This window comes from Anabas testudineus, chromosome 13 (genome assembly GCF_900324465.2).
Source record: "Anabas testudineus chromosome 13, fAnaTes1.2, whole genome shotgun sequence".
Classification (NCBI taxonomy): Eukaryota; Metazoa; Chordata; class Actinopteri; order Anabantiformes; family Anabantidae; genus Anabas; species Anabas testudineus.
The window spans coordinates 19,797,274-19,820,382 of NC_046622.1; the positions used below are offsets into that span (position 1 = coordinate 19,797,274).

At 37.9% G+C, this 23,109-nt stretch overlaps 4 protein-coding genes across 4 annotated transcripts; all 4 read left to right on the top strand.

The window, feature by feature from the left end:
* The first annotated feature begins 2,731 nt into the window (after positions 1-2,731).
* LOC113173302 (extracellular calcium-sensing receptor-like) lies at positions 2,732-5,740 on the top strand. Its single transcript, XM_026376710.1, is given in 7 exon segments — positions 2,732-2,871; positions 3,019-3,307; positions 3,388-3,441; positions 3,444-4,145; positions 4,232-4,459; positions 4,564-4,687; positions 4,842-5,740. Coding segments are annotated over 7 exon segments (2,430 nt in total). The 5' UTR covers positions 2,732-2,737.
* A 2,212-nt stretch (positions 5,741-7,952) lies between these two features.
* LOC113173440 (extracellular calcium-sensing receptor-like) lies at positions 7,953-11,661 on the top strand. Its single transcript, XM_026376853.1, has 6 exons — positions 7,953-8,119; positions 8,222-8,510; positions 9,227-10,033; positions 10,132-10,359; positions 10,482-10,605; positions 10,766-11,661. The coding sequence occupies exons 1-6, from the start codon at positions 7,983-7,985 to the stop codon at positions 11,659-11,661; spliced, it is 2,481 nt and encodes an 826-aa protein (XP_026232638.1). The 5' UTR covers positions 7,953-7,982.
* Positions 11,662-12,772: 1,111 nt separating this feature from the next.
* LOC113173842 (extracellular calcium-sensing receptor-like) lies at positions 12,773-15,903 on the top strand. Its single transcript, XM_026377433.1, has 6 exons — positions 12,773-12,876; positions 13,017-13,302; positions 13,488-14,312; positions 14,400-14,630; positions 14,752-14,875; positions 15,008-15,903. Exons 2-6 carry the CDS (start codon positions 13,051-13,053, stop codon positions 15,901-15,903), a joined length of 2,328 nt encoding a protein of 775 aa, XP_026233218.1. The 5' UTR covers positions 12,773-12,876; positions 13,017-13,050.
* A 3,309-nt stretch (positions 15,904-19,212) lies between these two features.
* On the top strand, positions 19,213-23,063 carry LOC113171790 (extracellular calcium-sensing receptor-like). The gene is made up of 6 exons (XM_026374496.1): positions 19,213-19,403; positions 19,550-19,847; positions 19,943-20,737; positions 20,819-21,046; positions 21,167-21,290; positions 22,162-23,063. Exons 2-6 carry the CDS (start codon positions 19,584-19,586, stop codon positions 23,061-23,063), a joined length of 2,313 nt encoding a protein of 770 aa, XP_026230281.1. The 5' UTR covers positions 19,213-19,403; positions 19,550-19,583.
* The last annotated feature ends 46 nt before the right edge of the window (positions 23,064-23,109 follow it).

The following is a 23,109-nucleotide window of genomic DNA, read 5'->3' on the forward strand; positions in this document are numbered from 1 at the left end:
AAAAACTATCTACGAGTACGAGTCTCTTTATTTGGGACTTGCACAGTGAAGTGGAGGTCTTCAAAACTCCACTTGTCTCTGAGGACCCTAGAGCCAAGTTAGGTTGCATTCAAATTCTATTCAGTCTAATCTGGTTAGGTTTCCTTTTACTCTCTAAAGAGGTCCCTAACTGTGCATCAGAATGTCAGTGACCCACATGGATCCAAATGAATCTCAGCCTGTGCACTGGCAACTTTGATGAAGTGGTGAGTTACCATAATTAGTTTATGATGCTGTTAATTATTAGGTAGCATATCAGTAATGCCGTTGTTTGATTATGATCTCTGTTCTGGTCTGCTTGGGCTAACTGCTGAGTCTATTTGGGTAGGTCTGGCTGAGCTCTGCTCCTTGACGGGTTGGGTCTCTCTTTTTGTTTTCTAAATAAATGTATTTATGTCAGATTTGGGATGTCCACTGATCCATTGGAGTTGGGTCCAAAGTTGGACTGTAAAGATGTTTACAATGAAGGATTCAGTGACTACTGTGACAAAAACGTACAATGTTGCAACACAAACATTATATTCATGTACTTAAAAGATTTGTCACCACAAAAATACTTGAAAACCTAACCAAATAGATATGATAATAAACTTGATATATTCAATAAAGTTCCACTGTGAGTCAGGTCCTGTTTTTTAGGAACATCATATTCACATGTTTCACTTGACCAATTATCAACCTTCACACCTTTAACTTGCTAAATCAGAGTCAAGTGAGCACACCTTTTTTTTTTATGTCTGCTCAAATTGGTCATAAAATGTGATTTGATTTTCACCAAGGCCCCAAATATCAACAAATACAAAGTTCCTAAGCTGATAAAATGCAAATGTTGATGTTCTTTCATGTTTCTATTGAACACACCCATTAAACATGCAGAGTGATGTTGGAAATAGTAAGTGAAACCATTTTTTAATAACTGATCGAACCACCTTTGCCAAGCACTACCTGTAGCTCTGGATTAGACCTGCAACATATCCAAGAGAAACTGTTTCATTCTAGCCAAATTCTGGTGTTACTAGCTCTCTTGAAGTTATTTTACAACCTCTTTATTGGGTTAAGGTCTGGTTTCTGACTTGCCTACGCCAAAGCCATTCTGAAGATGAAGCCACAGAAGTCATTCTATGGTAGATCTAGTTTAATGTTTATGGTCACTGCGCTACAGAATAAACTGAACCCATACTGAGCTTCAGCTGGTGGACAACCACCCTGATATCATCTTTAGGATATCTTGATAAACTTGGTAATTCATAGTCACCTCCATGATGGCAAAAAGTCTTGTTCTAGAGGCATCAAAGCAGCCCCACATCATTACTCTTCTTCCACCATACTCTTGGGATGATTTCAAGCTGGTATATGGTTATCTTTTTATGCCAACCTAGTGTTGCATGTTCCCTTCCAAAAAAATTGAAGCACACCTGAAGTTTTACAAAGACCACTTGACACTTTACAGTGGTACAGGGAAAATGATTTGTGGACTGCTTAAACAAAGGTTGAATTGTTCGCAGCACTATACATATTGTGTAAAAAAGAAGCCACAAAGTAACATGAAAACAACATCCCCAAAGAGAAATATGGTGGATGAAGCAGCTGGCAGCTGAAGTTTGAAAGCCGATGGTTAGTGCAGTATAACAATGACCCTAATCATTGAAGTAAATCTACTACAGGATGCTTCGGATATACAAAATCTGTCTTTTGGAGTGGTTCAGTCAGAGCCCAGGACCTCATGCCAGAAGAGGTGCTGACCTCAAGTGAGCTGCTCACACAAGCTGTCCTAAAAATTCGGTTGAGCTGAAGCAGTTCTGTAAGGAAAAATTGTCCCGAATCCCCCCTAGATGTTGTAAATGTCTAATCCACATCTAGGGGAAGTGTTTGCTTGAGGTTACTGGTGCCAAAGGTAAATCAAAAAGTTATAAAAAACTGTTGCACTTGCTTTTTCCATCATTGCTTTGTATGTTTAATATGTCTGTTCAATAAAGTTATTAAAGATAATGATGTCTTTATGAGCTTAAGAACATGTGTTTCTTGATACTAGTGACTTGGATGAAGATCAGATCATTCCATGACTAATTTATGCAGAAAATAAAAAGATTGCAAATGCTTCACCTAATCCTCTTGCCTCTACTTCATTTCTACTCAAGCTGGTAATAGAGACCTTGTTGAAAGGCACACAGGACAGGCCCTTTTCAGAATTGGGGAATATAAACCCTTTTTGATTCCTACCATTGATACTTTGACATGTCTTTTAATTTTGCAGTTAGTAACTGTAAAACTTTTTTATTATATTTCCTATCATATTTTCATGAGCACAAAAAATGGTTCATAAACTAAAAACAGAGATATTCTCTTTCATTTGGTTTAAAACTGGTAAATTTATTTATGGATTTTTATACAGACTATCATCCCCCTTTTTCATCTTTGTTTGAGTATGATCTTCTCTACATATACAATAATTTCATGTTAAGGCCCAATCAAGACTGTTGTATTTCACTTACCTCTGATTGGTTGGTACAGGGGCTTGTGAGCTCTACCACCATTTAACATTATAAAATGTCACAGTCTGCTTTTAGCCCGATCACAGTGGCTGTGCTCCATCAGGACCTTGGAGTACAAAATGTCCCATGTGATAACATGGCTGATTTTCATGAGACTCCTGTTGGCATTTGAAGCAGTGGAGGATGAAGTTCCTGTCTGTCAGATAATGGGGAGCCCAGAGTTCCCTCTGCTTTCTGAAGGAGGAGATGTTATGATTGGTGGAGCCTTTTCCATCCACAGCAAAATCACTCAGCCTCCACTTTCCTTTACAGAGAAACCAACACGTCTCACATGTTCCAGGTAACTTTGAGCCCTATACATATATATATATATATATATATATATATATATATATATATATATATATATATATATATGTATATATATACTTTCCCAATAAATTTGTTGCAGTCAAGGTAAGTTAATCTGTTGCTCTTTTTGTCTCAGTGTCAATTTCAGAGAGTTTCGATTTGCTCAGACTATGATCTTTGCAATTGAAGAAATAAACAAAAATGACTTTCTTCTTCCAAATGTTTCAATGGGATATCGCATTTACGACAACTGTGCCTCAACGTTAACCTCAATGCGTGCGGTTATGGCTTTATTGAATGGGGATGACTGGATTGTGGGAAAGAGCTGCTCTGGTCAATCAACTGTACATGCAATTATCGGGGAATCAGAGTCATCCTCAACTATTGTTCTGTCACACACTACTGGACCATTTCAAATACCTGTGGTAAGAGGAAGAACTGTGTTTATCAGTCTTTACTATGTCCAAATTCTCCCTAATCTTTCTCACTCTTTGTGTGTTCCCAGATAAGTCATTCAGCTACTTGTGAGTGTTTGAGTAACAGGAAAGAGTATCCCTCACTTTCTTTCGAACCATTGCCAGTGATCTCTATCAAAGCCGAGCCCTTGCCCAGCTGGTCAAGCACTTTGGCTGGACCTGGGTTGGAGCAGTCAACAGTGACAGTGACTATGGTAACAATGGCATGGCCATCTTCCTTGCTGCAGCTCAAGAGGAGGGAGTGTGTGTGGAGTATACAGAGAAATTTGACAGAGCAGAACCAGAAAAACTCATGAAGGTGGTAGAAGTAATCCGAAAAAGCACTGCCCAGGTCATTGTTGCTTTCATGGCGCATGTAGAGATGAACAACCTTCTAGAGCAGTTAACTCTGAACAATATAACAGGAAGACAGTTCATTGGTGTGGAGGCCTGGATCACTGCTGACAGCCTTGTGACTCCCAACAGTTTTAGTGTGCTGGGAGGTTCACTGGGCTTTGCTGTGCAAAAGGCTAATATCAGTGGCCTGGAGGAGTTTTTAATTAAAGGTTTCTGGGAGACTAATCTAAACTGTAACAGGACCAACTGGAACAGCATGATAGAAACAGAACCTTGCAAAGAAATCCAGGATCTCATTCAGCTAAAAGATAATGATGAGGATGTAACAGAGCTGAGATACTCTACTAACATTTACAAAGCTATCTATGCTGTGGCCTATTCTTTGCACAATATCCTAAAATGCTCACAGAGTCAGGGTTGTGATAAGATGGTGAAGGTCATGCCCTGGCAGGTAAAATGAACGGTTTATTAAACTGTTTATGTCTTAGTTTTTTGGATCAGTAAGCTAACATACAGTATTTTGTTGCTGCTTTTTAGGTTGTAGAGTCTCTAAAGCAGGTGAATTTTACTATTAAGAATGGGGACCAGGTGTGGTTTGACAGCACTGGATCAGCTGTTGCCCAGTATGAAGTGGTGAATTGGCAGCGTGGCTCAGATGGCTCAGTCCAGTTTAAACCTGTTGGGTACTACGATGCCTCCTTACCTCCTGGACAGAAGTTTGTTCTAAACGCTGAAGTCATAACGTGGCCTGGAGGAAAAACTGAGGCAAATATCTAAGACCTTAGTTATGTAGTATGACTAACTTTTATCTTGAAAAATGATTGTTAAATGCAATCTCTGACCTCTGTCTTTCTTTCTTTGACTCAAAGTTGCCTGTGTCGGTGTGCAGTGAAAGCTGCCGCCCAGGAACTCGTAAAGTCCTTCAAAAAGGAAAGCCTGTCTGCTGCTATGACTGTATACCATGTGCAGAGGGAGAAATCAGCAACACCACAGGTACCACAAACTTGAAGTATGGAAATATTCACACATTGTTGGTTTGTCAAAGTCTATGCTTTATGTTAAAATTTGCAATGGTTCAGTGTCTTATTCACGTTTTTAGGATGTAACAACTTAAATTACAATAATAGTAACAATATTTCTATTACAGATTCTAATGGGTGCAAAAAGTGTCCTGAAGAGTATTGGTCTAATCAAAACAGAGATGCATGTGTACTAAAAAGCATTGAGTACCTCTCCTTTACAGAGATTATGGGAGTAGTCCTTGTGTTTTTCACTTTGTTTGGTGTGCTGCTAACCTTAATTGTGGCCACTCTATTCCTGATCAATAAGGACACTCCCTTAGTCAAAGCAAACAACTCTGAGTTGAGCTTCCTGCTGCTCTTCTCCTTGACTCTGTGTTTCCTGTGTTCTCTGACATTTATCGGCCGACCCTCTGAGTGGTCCTGCATGCTGAGACACACAGCATTCGGCATCACCTTTGTCCTCTGCATCTCTTGTATTCTTGGAAAAACATTAGTGGTGTTAATGGCTTTTAAAGCAACACTTCCAGGCAGTGATGTGATGAAATGGTTTGGACCAACACAGCAGAGACTCAGTGTTCTGGCTTTCACTCTCGTCCAGGTTTTGATTTGTATACTTTGGCTGACAATCAACCCTCCTTTTCCCTTCAAAAATATGAACCACTACAAGGAGAAGATTATTTTTGAATGTGCCCTTGGGTCACCGATAGGGTTCTGGGCTGTGTTAGGATACATTGGACTTCTAGCTGTCCTATGTTTCATTCTTGCGTTTTTGGCTCGAAAGCTGCCTGATAATTTTAATGAGGCAAAATTTATCACCTTCAGCATGTTGATCTTCTGTGCAGTCTGGATCACTTTTATACCAGCTTATGTCAGCTCTCCTGGGAAATTTACTGTGGCTGTGGAGATATTTGCAATTTTAGCCTCCAGTTATGGGATACTTTTTTGTATATTTGCACCTAAATGCTTTATTGTTGTATTCAAACCTGAACTGAACACAAAGAAACATCTTATGGGAAAAACATGATCAATTTAATCATAAATGTCATATAGCTTCTATATTTAAAAGTAGATCAATTACAAAGCAATTCAACTTTTTAGTTGCACATACTTACTTTTTTAATTCAAAAATATTATTATATTATTATTATAATTTACAATTTATATGTACAGGTAATCAATCTGAAGAATCACAGTATTAATCTTTGTTTGATTATAATAAAAACATTTAAAGAAATTAAAAATCTATCCTCTGTCTCTTCATGAAAGGTTGCACAGTGAAGATATCTGTGAAGCCTTCATCATGTACACCGTTGTAACACAAGCATAATATTCAAATATTAACTAAATGCAGCTCAATAGTCATTGTCATTATAAAAAAAGATTATTTTTTAAATACCTTGTTCACCTAAAACTGACTTTCAATTGTTATTTTTGGTTCCAGTGCAGACTGTAAGGTAATATAGCTAGTCAAATAACAAATATATACAATTTTAAATAACTAAACAAAAAGCTTTATTTCACTTCCACAGTTAGTCCACTTTAGTGATAAGATGATTAAACTGATACAGAGACAGAGAAACATTTGCACTCACATTCACACCTATGGGCTACAATAATCTAATATAGCTTTTTCTTGTGAGCATTCTTAGCAATATGGAAAAAGTATTTTATGTTTTTATGTTTATATATATATATATATATATATATATATATATATATATATATATATATATATATATATATATAATATTATAGATATATTAGTGTATTATATATAATCTTGTGTTTAGCTTGATTCACACACAGTTACTTTTTTGATTGTTTGTTATTCTTTTTGAAATTTTTACCTGTAAAGCGGTATCTATTTTTATCAATAGGTGGCAGTAGCAACATTGTTTTGGGGAAAGTAAGGCCAGTAGAAATGTACAGATTTTGGAGCTATATTGCCCACTAGACTTAACTGACACCTGAAGAGAGGTCCCATCATCCATAAATATGAAATAAATACAACCACAAAATATGACTTACAAATTAATATGAATGACACATACCGTTGCAAGAAAAACTATGTGAACCTTTTGGAATTTCATGGTTTTCTACATTAATTTGTCATAAAACGTGATCTGATCTGATATTAATGTCTTCAAATCTTTAGCTGTCACTCTGGGTTGTTTCTTTACATAATTGACGACTAGGGTCATTTTGACTGGCTGCCCCCTTCTTGGTAGAGTAGCCACAGTCCCAAAATGTCTATATTTGTAGATTGGCAAGGACGTTGGAATCACTTTCTAACTCTTTCCAGCTTTATGTAAATCAATAATTCTTGATTGTAGATCCCTTAAATGCTCCTTGTTGCGAGGCATGGCTCACAAAGCACATTCTTCTTATGCGAATCAAACTAAAAAGGTTTACGTTTTTTTTGTCAGTCAAAGTAGTTCAAGTCCACACCTCCAAACTAATTATTATTAATTTGTTGTTGATCATCTATACTGCTCACATAATATAGGAAAACTTTAAAAACACATCAGATCTCATTGGGGAAAAAATCATTCTAGATAGTTATACTGATATGAACTAGATAATGTGTTAGGAATGAAAGGACACCACATTGTGTAATGGAAATTAAAATGATCAACCTCCTGAGGGCTGAATTTAAAGACACCCCGAAAAGTGAAATTATGAACCAGGTTGGTCAGTTTTGCTGAAATGTTATTGCAGCTTAAAGTGGTACTCAGTAGTTTTTATGGCCCCATGTTACAACCCACTGTCACTACACTTGTAACAATGCTTCAGAAGGAGTAAACCACACCTACTCGTAGGCCAGAAAGTGACAGGCACAACAAAACACAGGGTTTTGAAAAGTCTACTATTGTAAAATGTATTATTCAGGTATAGCACATTGTAACAAAAGTATGTTTAAATGCTTAGGTTTTCTTTGAATCACATATTACATATTAACACAGTGATTTGAAAATCTTAATATACAAAAAAAAAAAAAAAAAAAACACACAGCAAGGATCTTACGTCACCACTGTGTGATTTGATATGAGGATCTAAATCACCATCATCTCCACCAATATAAAGCTCTGTCCATTAAAGTGAAAACATGTTTTGGTCACTAATAGAAGAACACATCAAAGAGTATACATTTTTGTGTGCATGTGTGTGACCCTCTGTGCCAGATGAGTGACTGTGTGCATGCAATGATACTGCTTGTGCTTTTTATGGGGACCATTGGAGCAGAGGAAGAGACTACGCTCTGTGAAATGTTGGGGAACCCCGAGTTTCCTCTGTTATCTAAGGATGGAGATATCACTATTGGAGGAGTATTCTCCATCCATAGCCAAATCTCAAAGCCTCCACTCTCCTTCACAGATACTCCAGAGCCTCTCATATGCTCCAGGTACTGTTTATTATTTCCTTTCTCATGTATTGGTTTCAGAAAATAATTTCAGAGTCTGAAAAAAGAAATGTGAAAGTCTGAAATGGTTCTTTTTCCTTTCAGGATAAATTTCAGAGAATTTCGTTTTGCCCAAACAATGATTTTTGCTATTGAGGAGATCAACAATAGCAGTTCTCTGTTGCCTAATATCTCAATTGGTTATAAGTTATTTGACAGCTGTGGTTCAACACTGCCTTCCACACGTGCACTTATGGGTCTAATTAATGGACAAGAAAGGACTTTGGCAAAAATATGCCACGGACAGTCGTCTGTCCATGCCATCATAGGAGCTTCTGAGTCCTCTTCAACTATTGTGATGCTGCAGATTTCAGGGATTTTCCAAATACCAGTGGTACATATTTGTAATATTTATTTAGCGTTTATAAATGATTTTAATAGGTTTGATCACACTCCGGAGTTAACAGTCAACCTACTATAATGTTACTTAATACATAAAGTGACTACAGTGTAAAGATCTTTTTTATGGTGATTATTGGTGCTACAATGAACTTTACTTGACATATCCCAGAAATACAGTACAGACTTAAAAAATAAATGAAAATAACAATATTTTTACATGGAAAAATGTACTCTTAAATGGCATGACAGACTTAATGACAGGAATAGGTTGCATGGTATTAACATGAGAACTGTGCTCTTAAAGGAGACTACTGTTGCAATAATGGGGTGCATTGTTTTTATAAAGAGACTGCAGTCTTGGACATTATAGAAAATAGCTCAACAGATTAGCTTGTTTTCATTTCACAAGTTACAACAGCCTTTGTAGATTTTTTCTGACTAAGTAACAGCTGTTAACAGTTCATGTGAGTTCTCCTGCAAAATGCAGCCTATGAAGTAAAATCTCTCTATTCGTTCCATCTCCCTGTTTATGTAAATGGGGAGATGGATGGTTCTTCTCTTTCTGCTGAATTCTGGCATATATTTGGTTCATTTTAAAACTCTGCTGAAGTTGGGGAAACAGCTGCCAGATTTTGCACAATTGAATTCATTTTGTCTGTCCTTTGTCTCACCACTCAAATGCTGTTAAAGATTTTTGTTTTCTCTTAGATCAGTCACTTTGCTACCTGTGCATGTCTGAGTAACAGAAAGGAGTACCCCTCTTTCTTCAGAACCATCCCCAGTGACTACTACCAGAGCAGAGCCCTGGCAAAACTAGTAAAGCAGTTTGGCTGGACATGGGTTGGGGCAGTTAGAAGTGACAATGACTATGGCAATAATGGCATGGCAACATTCATCGCAGCTGCAAGTCAAGAGGGAGTTTGTGTTGAGTATTCAGAAGCCATCTCAAGAACTGACCCTAAAGAGCAGGTTGCCAGGGTGGTCAGAGTGATTCGTAGTGGCAGTGCAAGAGTTTTAGTTGCCTTTCTTGCCCAAAGCGAGATGGATATCCTGCTTGAGGAAGCTCTGAACCAAAACCTGACAGGGCTGCAGTGGGTTGGCGTTGAATCCTGGATTACAGCGGGTAATTTTGCCAATAGGAAGTACTCTAGCATCCTAATAGGGACTGTGGGATTCACCATCAGAAAGGCAAAAATCACAGGCCTGCGGGAGTTTCTTTTACAGGTTAATCCAAGACAGGATCCTCAAAATACCCTGCTCCGAGAGTTCTGGGAAGCATCATTTGACTGTACATTTCAGTCAGGTCTGCAAGGCCAGAACCAGTGCACTGGCTCTGAGAGACTACAGGACATTAACAATCTCTTCACAGATGTGTCACAACTCAGAATATCCAATAATGTGTATAAGGCTGTGTATGCTATGGCTCATGCCATGCATAACATGTTAAAATGTGGTCAAAGTGGTGATGTGATGAATTTGTCATGTAACTGGAAAGATAATTTAGACCCACAACAGGTATAGTATGAGTTTGCCTTCATGAGTTTTTGTATGCAAAACAATTCTGTATTCTATACTCTGTATTTAAAGTTATTCACCACTACTCTGTATGCTAGGTTGTGAAACATCTCCAAGGTGTGAATTTCACTCTTCAGTCAGGGGAAAGTGTGTATTTTGATAGAAACGGAGACCCTGTAGCAACTTATGAGCTGGTAAACTGGCAGAGAGACCAAGCAGGAGATATTGTGTTTGTGGCTGTAGGGAGCTATAATGCTTCAGAGCCAAATGGAAAGCAGTTTACCATGAACGGAATAAACATCACATGGGCTGCCGAATCCCCGAAGGTATCAAACATCTAAAGAAAACAGTTCATGTAATTTAATCTGACAAATTGTTTTGGAAGTCATGGAAGCTTTCGCGGGTTATTTTATAAATTATGAGTGACTGTTGCATTGTGGTGTTATAGAGGCCACAGTCAGTCTGCAGTGAGAGTTGTCTGCCAGGTTTCCGGCAGGCTGCAATTAAAGGCAAACCCATCTGCTGTTTCTCCTGCATCTCATGTGCAGCAGGAGAGATCAGCAACTCCAACAGTAAGTAGAATCGAATCACTGTGATTAATAACACAATATTTGTATGAAAATGTATGTCTTTTAAAAGCCTTGGTTATTGTATAAAGATTGACACATTATAGACCTATGATGAATTTGAGTCATAACTTTCAGTTTATACATTTCACTGTTTTCCTGTCAGATTCTGCAGAGTGTTCAAGGTGTCCACTGGAATACTGGTCAAATGAAGATCACAGCCAGTGTATTCCCAAGGTGATTGAGTTCCTGTCTCATGGAGAAACCATGGGGGCAATCCTCACTACTTTCTCATTATTTGGAGCAAGTTTAACATCGGTGGTGTTGTGTATCTTTTTTCAGTTTCGTGACACCCCTCTTGTCAAAGCCAGTAACTCTGAGCTGAGCTTCCTGCTGCTCTTCTCCCTGACTCTGTGTTTCCTGTGTTCTCTGACCTTCATAGGCCGACCCACTGAGTGGTCCTGCATGCTGCGACACACAGCATTCGGCATCACTTTTGCTTTGTGCATGTCTTGTGTCTTGGCTAAAACCATAGCAGTGGTGATTGCTTTTAGGGCTAGAAGGCCATCAAATACAGTTCTTCAATGTTCTGCCCCACTTCAGAGAACAAGTGTTCTCAGCTGTACTTTACTGCAAGTAGTAGTTTGTGTGTTGTGGTTAACTCTTGCCCCTCCATTCCCCTACAAAAATACAGCTCATGCCAGTGAAAGGATTATTCTGGAGTGTGATTTAGGCTCACCAATAGGGTTCTGGACAGTATTGGGGTATATTGGGGTCCTGGCCACACTTTGCCTAATCCTGGCTTTTTTGGCTCGAAAGCTACCTGATAATTTTAATGAAGCCAAATTTATCACCTTCAGCATGTTGATATTCTGTGCAGTCTGGATAACTTTTATTCCAGCTTATGTCAGCTCTCCTGGGAAATTAACTGTAGCTGTAGAGATATTTGCTATTCTGGCCTCTAGCTTTGGGCTGCTTTTCTGTATATTTACTCCAAAATGTTATATTTTACTAATGAAACCAGAGAGAAATACTAAAAAACAAATGATGAGGAAAAACTAATTGAATCACTGGAAAGGAGTATGCAGAATGGTAACACTAAATTGTATGCATGTCTGTTTTATTATATATTAACTAATTACCAAGGCTATGAATATATGATGAATATATCACATGTACTGTAGTTATTTGCTAAATGGTAACAATGTGACAACAAATTATGATCAATAGAGCACCAGGACTGACATCACATGCTAATGTGAACACTATTCACATTAGCAATGGTGAAATTTAATGATTTAATTACAACACAGTTTAAGTACAGCAGGATAAGGGGATTTTAAAAAATGCCTTAAGAGTTTGGACGAGTGTTGTTAAACACTGATTTATAAAATTATGGGAATAAATGATAAACTGGCCTGAACCTTAAATCGACACTTGCACCAATGATTTTCATGTTCAGTTTTTCTGCTGAGCTATTATTCAAATAATATTGAATACAATAAAAAATAATCTAATTATTATAATTGTGAAAAGGAATTGGACATTTCTGAAAATTCTCTGCTGTACTAAATTAAGCTCTGAAGAGGTGAAAATAAAATAATTACATTGCATTTTAAAGGGAAGCACAGGTCCATGCATTTAAAACACTTGTTTGCAATTTCACATTTACATATAGTTATTTGGCAGACACTTTTATCCAAAGCAAGTGACATACAAGGCAAGCAAAATATGTGAGCTAAGAGGAAGAACTGCTGCTGCATTTTGGCTAGTTCTTCATGATGTCTTCTCCTGACAATATTTGATGTGTAATATAGGGTTTCAACCTTGATGAAGAAGTAAAAAAAAATAATTGGTTGTTGAAAGTATTGTATAGAAATGGTTATGCTGAAAACCAACGTGACATGCCATCTAATTCGCCCATTCATCTACCCACAAGTGTTGCCATTGGTGGAGGGAAACACATTCGCATACACAATGCGTCCAACCCTTAGCTTTGTGTTAGCTATAAAATGTTCAAAGAAGAGGTGTTTTATCTTTGGGCCTTAGCTACTAAAAACTGAGGTGTGCAATGCTGCTCATATCAGACCTACTACTTCTTTCCCTCCTGGTTGTCAGAGGGGAGAAGGCTGTGTGTCAAACATATGGGACAAAAGAACTATCTCAGTTTTCTAAGGAGGGAGACATCAACATTGGAGGCATTTTTTCCTTCCATCAGAGCCCGGTCAGTGTCAATCCAACTCTCCAAGTCAACCCAGGAACAATCCGGTGTGAGGGGTAAGAAAGGGGAACCAAATAACGAAAGAAAAACATGTAATTGTAAATCTTTTTGCACCTTTACTTATTTGTGTTTTAAGTGTAATTATATGTTTCACATTTTTTACTTAATTTTCATTCTCTCCCTCTCTGTTTTTTAGACTGGACCCAGGAGAGCTTCAGTATGCATACACTATGATGTTTGCCATAGAGGAGATCAACAATAGCTCAGAGCTGCTGCCAGGGGTGACACTGGGCTACAGGATCTTTGACTCCTGTCCCAGTGTTCCTCTGTCTATTAGGGCATCGTTAAACCTGATGAACAGGTACGAGATCGGGGATGACAGCTGTAACAAACTTTCTAATGTGCATGCAGTGATAGGTGAAACCACATCCACCTCTACAATAAGTATTGCCCGCATCATGGGACCCTTCCATATACCTGTGGTGAGTGTTGGGGGCAGGCATGCTCTCTGCACACATGAACTGTCAAGTGAATTGTATTGTTGATTTTGAATTAATGTAATGCTTGGATATTTTATATTAGGAACAGCGGTGAAGACATTCTTACTTCATACTAAATAATGCAGAGGCAAAATGACTTTTTTCTTACTTCTTTCACTTTGTTTCAGATCAGTCACTCAGCTACTTGTGCATGTCTAAGTAACAGAAGAGACTATCCCTCTTTCTTCAGAACCATACCTAGTGACATTCATCAGAGCAAAGCATTGGCAAAGCTGGTAAAGCACTTTGGCTGGACCTGGGTTGGGGCTATTAGAACTAACAGTGACTATGGTAATGATGGCATGTCCACTTTCCTGGAAGCAGCTGAAAAGGAAGGTGTGTGCGTTGAGTACTCAGTCGCTGTTTATAGGACTGACCCCAGGAAGTGGTTTTTAGAGGTGGTGCAAATTATAAGGAAATCCACATCTAAGGTGATAGTGGCATTTGCTGATGGTACTGATCTTGACATTCTTTTCAAAGAGCTTCATGCTCAAAATGTGACAGGCCTGCAGTGGGTGGGGAGTGAGGGCTGGATAACATATCGTTATATTGCCTCTTCAATAAACTATGCTGTGGTTCAAGGGGCAGTTGGCTTTGCAGCATTCAATGCTCATATCCCTGGACTGCATGAATTCCTGGCTAATAGCAGACCCTCAACCACACCAGGGAACCAGGGACTTTTGGAATTGTGGGAGACTCTGTTCAGCTGCAACATGGATCCCCAAGCAGAGGCTCAAGCTCAGGGCTCAGTCCCAGCCTGCACTGGGAAGGAATCTCTGCGGGACACAAACACACGCTTCACAGATGTTTCAGATGCCAGTTTGCTAAATAATATTTACAAGGCCACATATGCAGTGGCTCATGCACTGGACATGTTATTTACTTGCAGAGATGGAGAGGGACCTTTTGAGAACAGCACTTGTGCTGACAGGGAGAATGTGCAACCATGGGAGGTAAACTTAGTAGACTTTGTTCACACATCAAAACTATGTTGTATGATAATGATGCAGGTAAATAACAAATGCACTGCTTCTCTGCAGGTGGTGCATTATCTAACCCAGGTAAATTTCACCACAAAGACCGGTGAAAATGTGTTCTTTGATGAGTTTGGTGACCCAGTGGCACGTTATGCACTGGTAAACTGGCAGATGAATGAGAATGGTTATATAATGTTTAAGACCATTGGTTATTATGATGCTTCCCAGCCTGATGGTGAGCAATTTGAGATGAAAGCTGAAGTGAAACCCATCTGGGCAGGTGAAAGTCTTGAGGTAAGTCAATTTATAATAGCCACTTTTAACTTACTATCTGTTTTTATTGTGAATATTGTGAATCATATTTCCAAATGTAATTTATTCAATTCAGTTTTTTAATGCTGTCACTGTGATGCAGGTGCCGAGGTCTGTTTGCAGTGAGAGCTGTTTGCCGGGGACCCGCCAGGCATTTGTGAAGGGCAAGCCCCTCTGCTGTTTTGATTGCATCACCTGTGCTGATGGGGAGTTCAGCAATAGTACAAGTGAGCCATCAGGATTCTTAGCCTTTACACTAGCACTTGTTGTCTTTCTGTTGGGAAAAATCACTCTCGGCCTTTTACTGGTGTACCTGAAGGTGTGTGTGCTGTACAGCCTAAATATATTTATGTTTTCAGATGCAGTGAAATGTGACAAATGCCCTCCTGAGTACAAGTCCAACGACGAGAGGAATAACTGTGACTTGAAAGCTATTGAGTTTCTTACTGTCCAAGAATTGATGAGTATACTGTTGCTTTCCTTTTGCGTTATTGGTGCTTGCCTGGCAATGACTATAGCTTTGATATTTTTTCAGTACAGACACACTCCTTTGGTCAGGGCCAACAACTCTGAGCTGAGCTTCCTGCTGCTCTTCTCCTTGACTCTGTGTTTCCTGTGTTCTCTGACTTTTATCGGCCGACCCTCTGAGTGGTCCTGCATGCTGAGACACACAGCATTCGGCATCACCTTTGTCCTCTGTATCTCTTGTGTTCTGGGGAAAACTATGGTGGTGTTAATGGCCTTCAGGGCTTCACTTCCAGGCAATAATGTGATGAAATGGTTTGGACCAACACAGCAGAGACTCAGTGTTCTGGCCTTCACTTTGATACAGGTTTTGATTTGTATACTTTGGCTGACAATCAACCCTCCTTTTCCTTACAAAAATATGAGTTATTATAACGAGAAGATTATTCTTGAATGTGCCCTTGGGTCACCTATTGGGTTCTGGGCTGTGTTAGGATACATTGGTCTCCTAGCGTTCTTATGTTTCATTCTTGCTTTTCTGGCTCGAAAGTTGCCTGATAATTTCAATGAAGCCAAATTTATCACCTTCAGCATGTTGATCTTCTGTGCAGTCTGGATCACTTTTATTCCAGCTTATATCAGCTCTCCTGGGAAATTTACTGTGGCTGTGGAGATATTTGCCATCCTGGCCTCCAGTTATGGAATGTTATTTTGTATCTTTTTGCCCAAGTGCTATATAATTTTATTAAAACCCGAGAACAATACAAAGAAATATTTGATGGGTAAATGACATTACTTTAAGAGCCCTTTGAGATGTCTTTTAATTGGTTTATACAGCACATAGTTAATTACACAGAAAATTTGTGCATCCTCACTGTAGATGTAAATGATGTTCATTGTCTTGTTTGCAAAAGATGTCTTTTATATAAAATTAAAATTGTCATGTTATGCTAAATTTAGCATTTATATTTCATTCTGGAACTTTATTGACACAAAATCATATAATCTTCAAGTTATAAAAATGAACAACACTTTACTAATAACACTCTGTTATTATTGGTCAGCTTGTGGAGGGGGTGGACTATGTCAAGCTGGAACACAGACTGTGTTCCACTACCAGCTGTTAACACTAACCAGCAAACAGAAACACTGGGGTTCAGTTAGCTTGGTTAGCTGTGCAGATTTGAATGCTTCTGGGTTGCAGAAACCCTCTCAGGCTACCTGTGGCAGCCAATCTGAGGGGTGGCACTGGCCACTATACACAATACTAGTATTGCTAGCTATTGCTCTGTGCTGCTGTGGCTGTTGTGAATGGAGCTCTCTAACAAAAACATTTAATTGTATTGTGTAAGTAAGAAAATTACAGGAAAACTCTGCATTTCTCTATAGTAATAACAACAACAACAACAACAACAATAACAATAGTAATAATAATAATAATAATAGTAATAATAATAATAATAATAATACAATACCACCACTACTAATAATAATAAATATAATAATAAATAAACATGATTATTTAGAGAGGACATTTCCAAGAAAGTACAAAGAGATTTACACAAATAATAATAATAATTAAACATAAAACAAACAAGCAAACAAGCAAACAAACAAACAGTGACAAGTGTGATTTCAACAAAAGATGACACTGACTGTGTCTGTCTATTTCCACAGGCAAGTCATTCCAAATTCACTATGGGCTCTATTACCCTTTGTCCTTAATTGCAAGGTTGGAACAAGTAAAAGTCCACCACCAGAGGATCTCCCATTACAATCAGGTACATGGGGTTAAAAGTTCTGTAATAAAAGCTGGAGTCATACCATGGAGAGGCTTAGAGTAATAAGTAAAATCTTAAAACTTAAAACAAAGTGGAAGCCAGCGTACAGAAGCTACAATAGGGATGAAATGTTTAAAAGTCCTTCTTGATAAAATCCTGGCAGCTTAGTTCTGGACAAGTTAAAGGTGTCTTCCATTTTATCACTAATACAGTCGAAAAGGCTGTAACGACAATCAAGAGGAGATGTTATAAAAGCACAAATAATAATTTCAGCATCTTTGTGATTTAAAATAGGTCTGATTTTGGCAATATTTCTGAGATGAAAATAATAGGTTTGGACAAGCTTGGCTTCTCAAATGTTAAACAAGAATAAACAAAATTACATATTTTATGTGCAGTGGGCTTGATAAATGGGAATAATAAATGGTAATATTTCTTTGGTAAGACAGTGAGGAATGATAACAAGGATTTCAATCTTGTCTTTAGCTTCAAGAAGTTAGAGGTCATCCAGTCTTATATATCTTCCAGTGTACCACGATCTGTAGGGTTAATTGGGAGGTACAACTGTGTGTCATCAGCATAACAATGACAAGAGACAACATGCCTGCAGGTGACATCGACCAGAGGGAGCATATATACAGAAAATAATGTTGGACATAAAATGGAGGACATCACATGATTTATAGAAAAACAGAACTTCTATCAGATAAGTAAGAGAAAAAACATCTAAGAGCAACTCCTGAAAAACCCACCCAGTGCTCCAATCTGTCTAATCCGTCTGCACTCAAATCCAGTTGTACTAGAATTGAGCAGTCAGCAGACATCAAAAGAGCATTAGAAACTGTCAACAAGCCTGTCTCATTGCTATGGTTTTTTCAATAGTGCAAAGCACTGTTGGATCTAATTAACTCAGTTATGACAAATAACTAAAATATTTCTCACATCACAGTCGGCAAAGGCACCAAAAAAAAAATGGGATTAACCAGTCAATCAATTCACTGGAATTGAGCAGAAATAAGATTAGATAAGTAGTGGGCTCTTGCAACTTGTCATACCAGGTCTGATACTCTTTTTAAACCAGCAAATGGACGTGAAGACCACATTTATTCCATCTACACTCCAGTTTTCTGCATTCTTTTTTACAATTAGGAACGTCTTCAATTAACCATGGTTGGGTCCTCCCCTTTACAGCTAAAAACACTTTTATGGTCAGATACAAGTCAATGATCTCCTCTGGAGCTATTATAGGTAGCACAGCAAACCTGCTTTCCTAAATGAGGTATTTCTTGTAAAATCTACAAATTCTGTTAATCCAATATGTCAGAATCACATAGCAGGGTCTCTAAGCCTTAAACTCACGCTTTTGTTCCTGTGGTTGGCAAGGAAGATTATTGTGCCCTCATTCTCTAGTAAAAGCTTAATTCTCATCTTGTTCACAATGTAGCAGCCTTTACAAACCCCTAGCTTTTGTCCTGTCATGGTATAAAATGTTCCCACACTTATCATTATGAATTACTGCATAAATAAAGATTGAGCCTGTTCAGGTAGCAACCATGGTAGCAGACGAGCTTGCATGGTATGGCATGTTTTGTCGTTGTTGTTTTGCTTGACTGACCCATCATGTATATATTGCTAAGTACAACTGTGGTTTCTTTCTTTTTCAAGATATTCCAACTTGTCGCATTGGCTATGCCCAGTGTCAGTGTAGTGCATCTGATTACTTTTGCCTCTTTTCTTTGTGTCAAAATGATTAGCTTTTTTTCATGGACAGCTTTCTGGTTTCCATGCTCATGTATCTTGTTTTTTTTTTTTTTTTACCAATACAGACTTCCTAGGTAAAACCCAAGGATAGAGCTACTTATTATTTGAAAACCAATCTCACCAGACACACCTGGATAACAAAAAATACTTTTTTTTATTGCTAACTAAAAATTTGGGACAGCTGCTGAAAACAATTGTAAAAAGATGGCTTCTGTGTTAACCTAGCATAAAATAAAACCTGAAATTCAGAAGTTTCTAATACATAGAAATACATAATTAGATTTTAATGTCCTTGTGTTCTGTGATAACACACACTAAAGATTAAATAAGAGAAAAATATAGCCTCAAACTTTTTCTATTGGACACATCCCTCTTCCAGCCCCACCTTGTACTGTCGGTCCACAGAGATGAACTTCTTTTCTCTTATTACTTTGTTCTATGATTATTTATAGGTATATAACTGTTGAAAATGTATAAATACCAACGCAAGCCTTTCATTTATGTTATGGTACATTACGATGTCCACACATAAGTGGCCTGAGCAGGGCTGGGCACTTTTACAGGTGTTGTTAGTGGCATCTTTCTCTCAGGCAGAGGAGCCTCTGTGCAAACGAATAGGGGATCTAGAGAACCCCCAGTTATCTAAAGATGGTGACATTGTATTGGGGGGAATCTTTTCTTTCCACAGCAGCTGGAAAAATAGACAGGAAACCTACACACACAAACCACTGCCACTGGAATGCACCAGGTAACCATTTATTATATATGTATTTTTATTTTAAGTGAGTACAAATATTATATAACAAATGTTACAATAATAACCACTAACTTATTAATGCATTGTTTGTGTTTCGAGTACTTCTAGTCCAACTATTTTAAACTTTATACATTCAGTTTTAATTTCAGAGATTTTCAGATTGCCCAGGCTATGCGTTTTGCCATTGAGGAGATTAATAACAGAACAGACCTACTACCTGGAATCTCTCTTGGATATAAAATGTATGATACTTGTGCATCTATAGCCAGAAGTGTGAGAGTTGCACTGGCCTTGGCTAATGGTAATGAAGCTGTGTCTGTACCCTCTGAGGCTCCTTGTACTCAATCTGCACAGGTACAGGCAATTATGGGAGAAACCTCTTCGTCTCCTAGTGTAGCTATAGCTACTGTCATCGGACCCTTTCATATCCCATTGGTTGGTAAGATTAGTACAACTATGAAGAATATTGAAATTGACATTTAAATTTGACTTTGTGTTTTAGGTTTTACATCTTTACCTTTATCTTTTAGATCAGCCACTTTGCCACCTGTGCTTGTCTCAGTGACAAATCCAAGTACCCATCCTTCCTCAGAACTATACCCAGTGACTATTATCAGAGCAGAGCTCTGGCTCAGTTGGTCAAGCACTTTGGTTGGACTTGGGTTGGAGCAATAAGAACCAATGATGATTATGGCAATAATGGCATGGCTACATTCACAGAAACTGCACAGCAACTGGGAATCTGTCTGGAATATTCTGTATCTTTCTTTAGAACAGATCCACCAGATAAATTACAAAGGATAATTGATATTATCAAGGTTTCTACCTCTAAGGTCATTGTCACTTTCCTCTCCCACATGGATTTGGATGTGTTAATGAAGAAGTTGTCTCAATACAACTTGACTGGGTACCAGTGGGTAGGCAGTGAGGGCTGGATCTTTGATTCTCAAACTGCAGAAATGGATAAGAATCACATTCTGGATGGTGCTATAGGTCTGTCCATCCCCAAAACACATCTTAGCGGCATTAAAGAGTTCATATTAAATGTAAAACCGTTCAATTCATCAGGAAATAAAATGTTAACAGAGTTCTGGGAGACATTATTTAACTGTAAATTCAAGCAGTCTGAGTCAGCATTGAAAAATCAGACAGAATGTACTGGACATGAAGATTTGAGTGGATTGCAACACAGCTTCACTGATATGTCATTTATGCCCATATTTAATAATCTTTATAAAGGAGTGTATGCTGTGGCCCATGCACTTCACAGTATTCTTGGCTGTAATGAAACTTGTAACTTCAAGGTGCAGCTAGATCCTTTTACGGTGAGTGAATACTTCACTCTCTCATTATCTTAACTACATTTCCAGTTTCCACTAATTGTTTATCGTATAATTTCATTTTAGATTCTACAGCACATAAGAATGATTTATTTTAGGACAAAAGAAGGAGATGAAGTTTACTTTAATGAGAATGGAGACCCACCAGCAAAGTATGAAATTATAAACTGGCAGCCAACAAAAAATGGTGTTGTGGACTTTGTCACAGTTGGTCTTTATGATGCATCTTTACCTGCAGACAAACAGCTGAGCCTGAAAACTAAGTCTTTAATTTGGACACAGAAGTCAAAACAGGTAACCTTAATTCATGACAGGATAACTGTCATAATATTGCATACATATTACAAAGTAAACAGTTTTTAGTTTAAATGTGAGTATTGATACAGTTTTCTCAAAGATGTGTTGTTGTGGCAGGTCCCTGTGTCAGTTTGCAGTGAGAAATGTCCCCCAGGAACTCGTAAGGTTCTCCAGAAAGGAAAGCCTGTCTGCTGCTATGACTGTATAAGATGTGCAGAGGGAGAAATAAGCAACACTACAGGTCTAGTAATACTAAATGTAAAGTTTTCCACTAAATTGAACAGAACAAAGCCCTTATTCTTAGATACAAATTTATAAAAATCTCACTGTTTTGTTTTCTAATTTCTGAATCTGGATTCCATTACAATCTAGCATCACTCTAGTGTTGATTCTAGTTTTAAGGTGAAAGCATTGTTTTATGCTTGTTAAAGAAGGACAAAACAGGACAATATATAGACAGATTTAAAGACTATAAATTGAGTAATGTAATAAATTAATGTATTTGATATCTTAAACTTGATATCATTGCATCAGTAATGATCATGCTATGCACTTGTCATACAGTAATCCACATGGCACCTGGTAATGTAGTAGTAAATATGTATAAGTAATAGTAATAGTAATAAGTTATATTAAAAACGTGCTGTTCATTCTCATATGCCAAAGATAAGTATGTGAATAGATTTCTTTACTAATTTTAAAATATTTATTCACTTTAACTTTTACTCAGAATTTAATGAGATAGCAGTGTTTTTTTATTGTTGAAAACTGAGGAAATTTCAAGGCAGATGAGAAGTTTGTTTAAATCTTATCTCCACATGTATTCAAAGATAATTTATATTAGACAATATTGTAACATATGTGAGGAATTAAAATAAACATAAACTGAAAAACACAAATGCATACACACACACACACACACACACACACACACACACACACATACAACAACAAAAAAACCTTAGATGTAATGAATTACATCCTATACTTAAAATGTAGTATCTGGTATTAATATCCTGTCAGGATTATATACATTTCCTATGGAAAGAAATCATTGAAACCAAAAGAAATAGCTCAGCAATTATAATATGTGATTTATTATTAATTTTTAGACTCTATCACCTGTGTGCGATGTCAGCCTGAATTCTGGTCCAATGAGAGAAGAGATGCCTGTGTGAAGAAGGAGGCAGAGTTTCTATCATTTGAAGAAATTATGGGAGCACTGCTCACTGCAGCATCTTTATTTGGAACATGCATGACTGCTGTCGTAGCATTCATCTTCTTCAGATACAGGAAAACTCCTATTGTCAGGGCCAACAACTCTGAGCTGAGCTTCCTGCTGCTCTTCTCCTTGACTCTGTGTTTCCTGTGTTCTTTGACCTTTATCGGCCGACCCTCTGAGTGGTCCTGCATGCTGAGACACACAGCATTTGGCATCACCTTTGTCCTCTGTATCTCTTGTGTTCTGGGGAAAACTATGGTGGTGTTAATGGCCTTCAGGGCCTCACTTCCAGGCAGTAATGTGATGAAATGGTTTGGACCAACACAGCAGAGACTCAGTGTTCTGGCTTTCACTCTCATCCAGGTTGTAATATGTATCCTCTGGTTAACAATTTCTCCTCCTTTTCCATTTAAGAACTTTAAAGAAATCAAAGACAAAATCATCTTAGAATGTGCTCTGGGTTCAACTGTGGGATTTTGGGCTGTACTTGGGTACATAGGCCTTCTGGCCTCTTTCTGTTTCATTCTTGCTTTTCTGGCTCGGAAACTACCTGATAACTTCAATGAGGCCAAATTTATCACCTTCAGCATGTTGATCTTCTGTGCAGTGTGGATCACGTTTATTCCAGCTTATGTCAGCTCTCCTGGGAAGTTCAGTGTTGCTGTAGAGATATTTGCTATTCTGGCCTCCAGTTTTGGACTGTTAATTTGTATTTTTATTCCAAAATGTTACATTATCTTACTGAGACCAGAGAAAAACACAAAAAAGAATATGATGGGGAGAGGGGCATAAAACCGTTAATTATTCTGGACAAATGTGCAAATAAAGTGTTTTGATT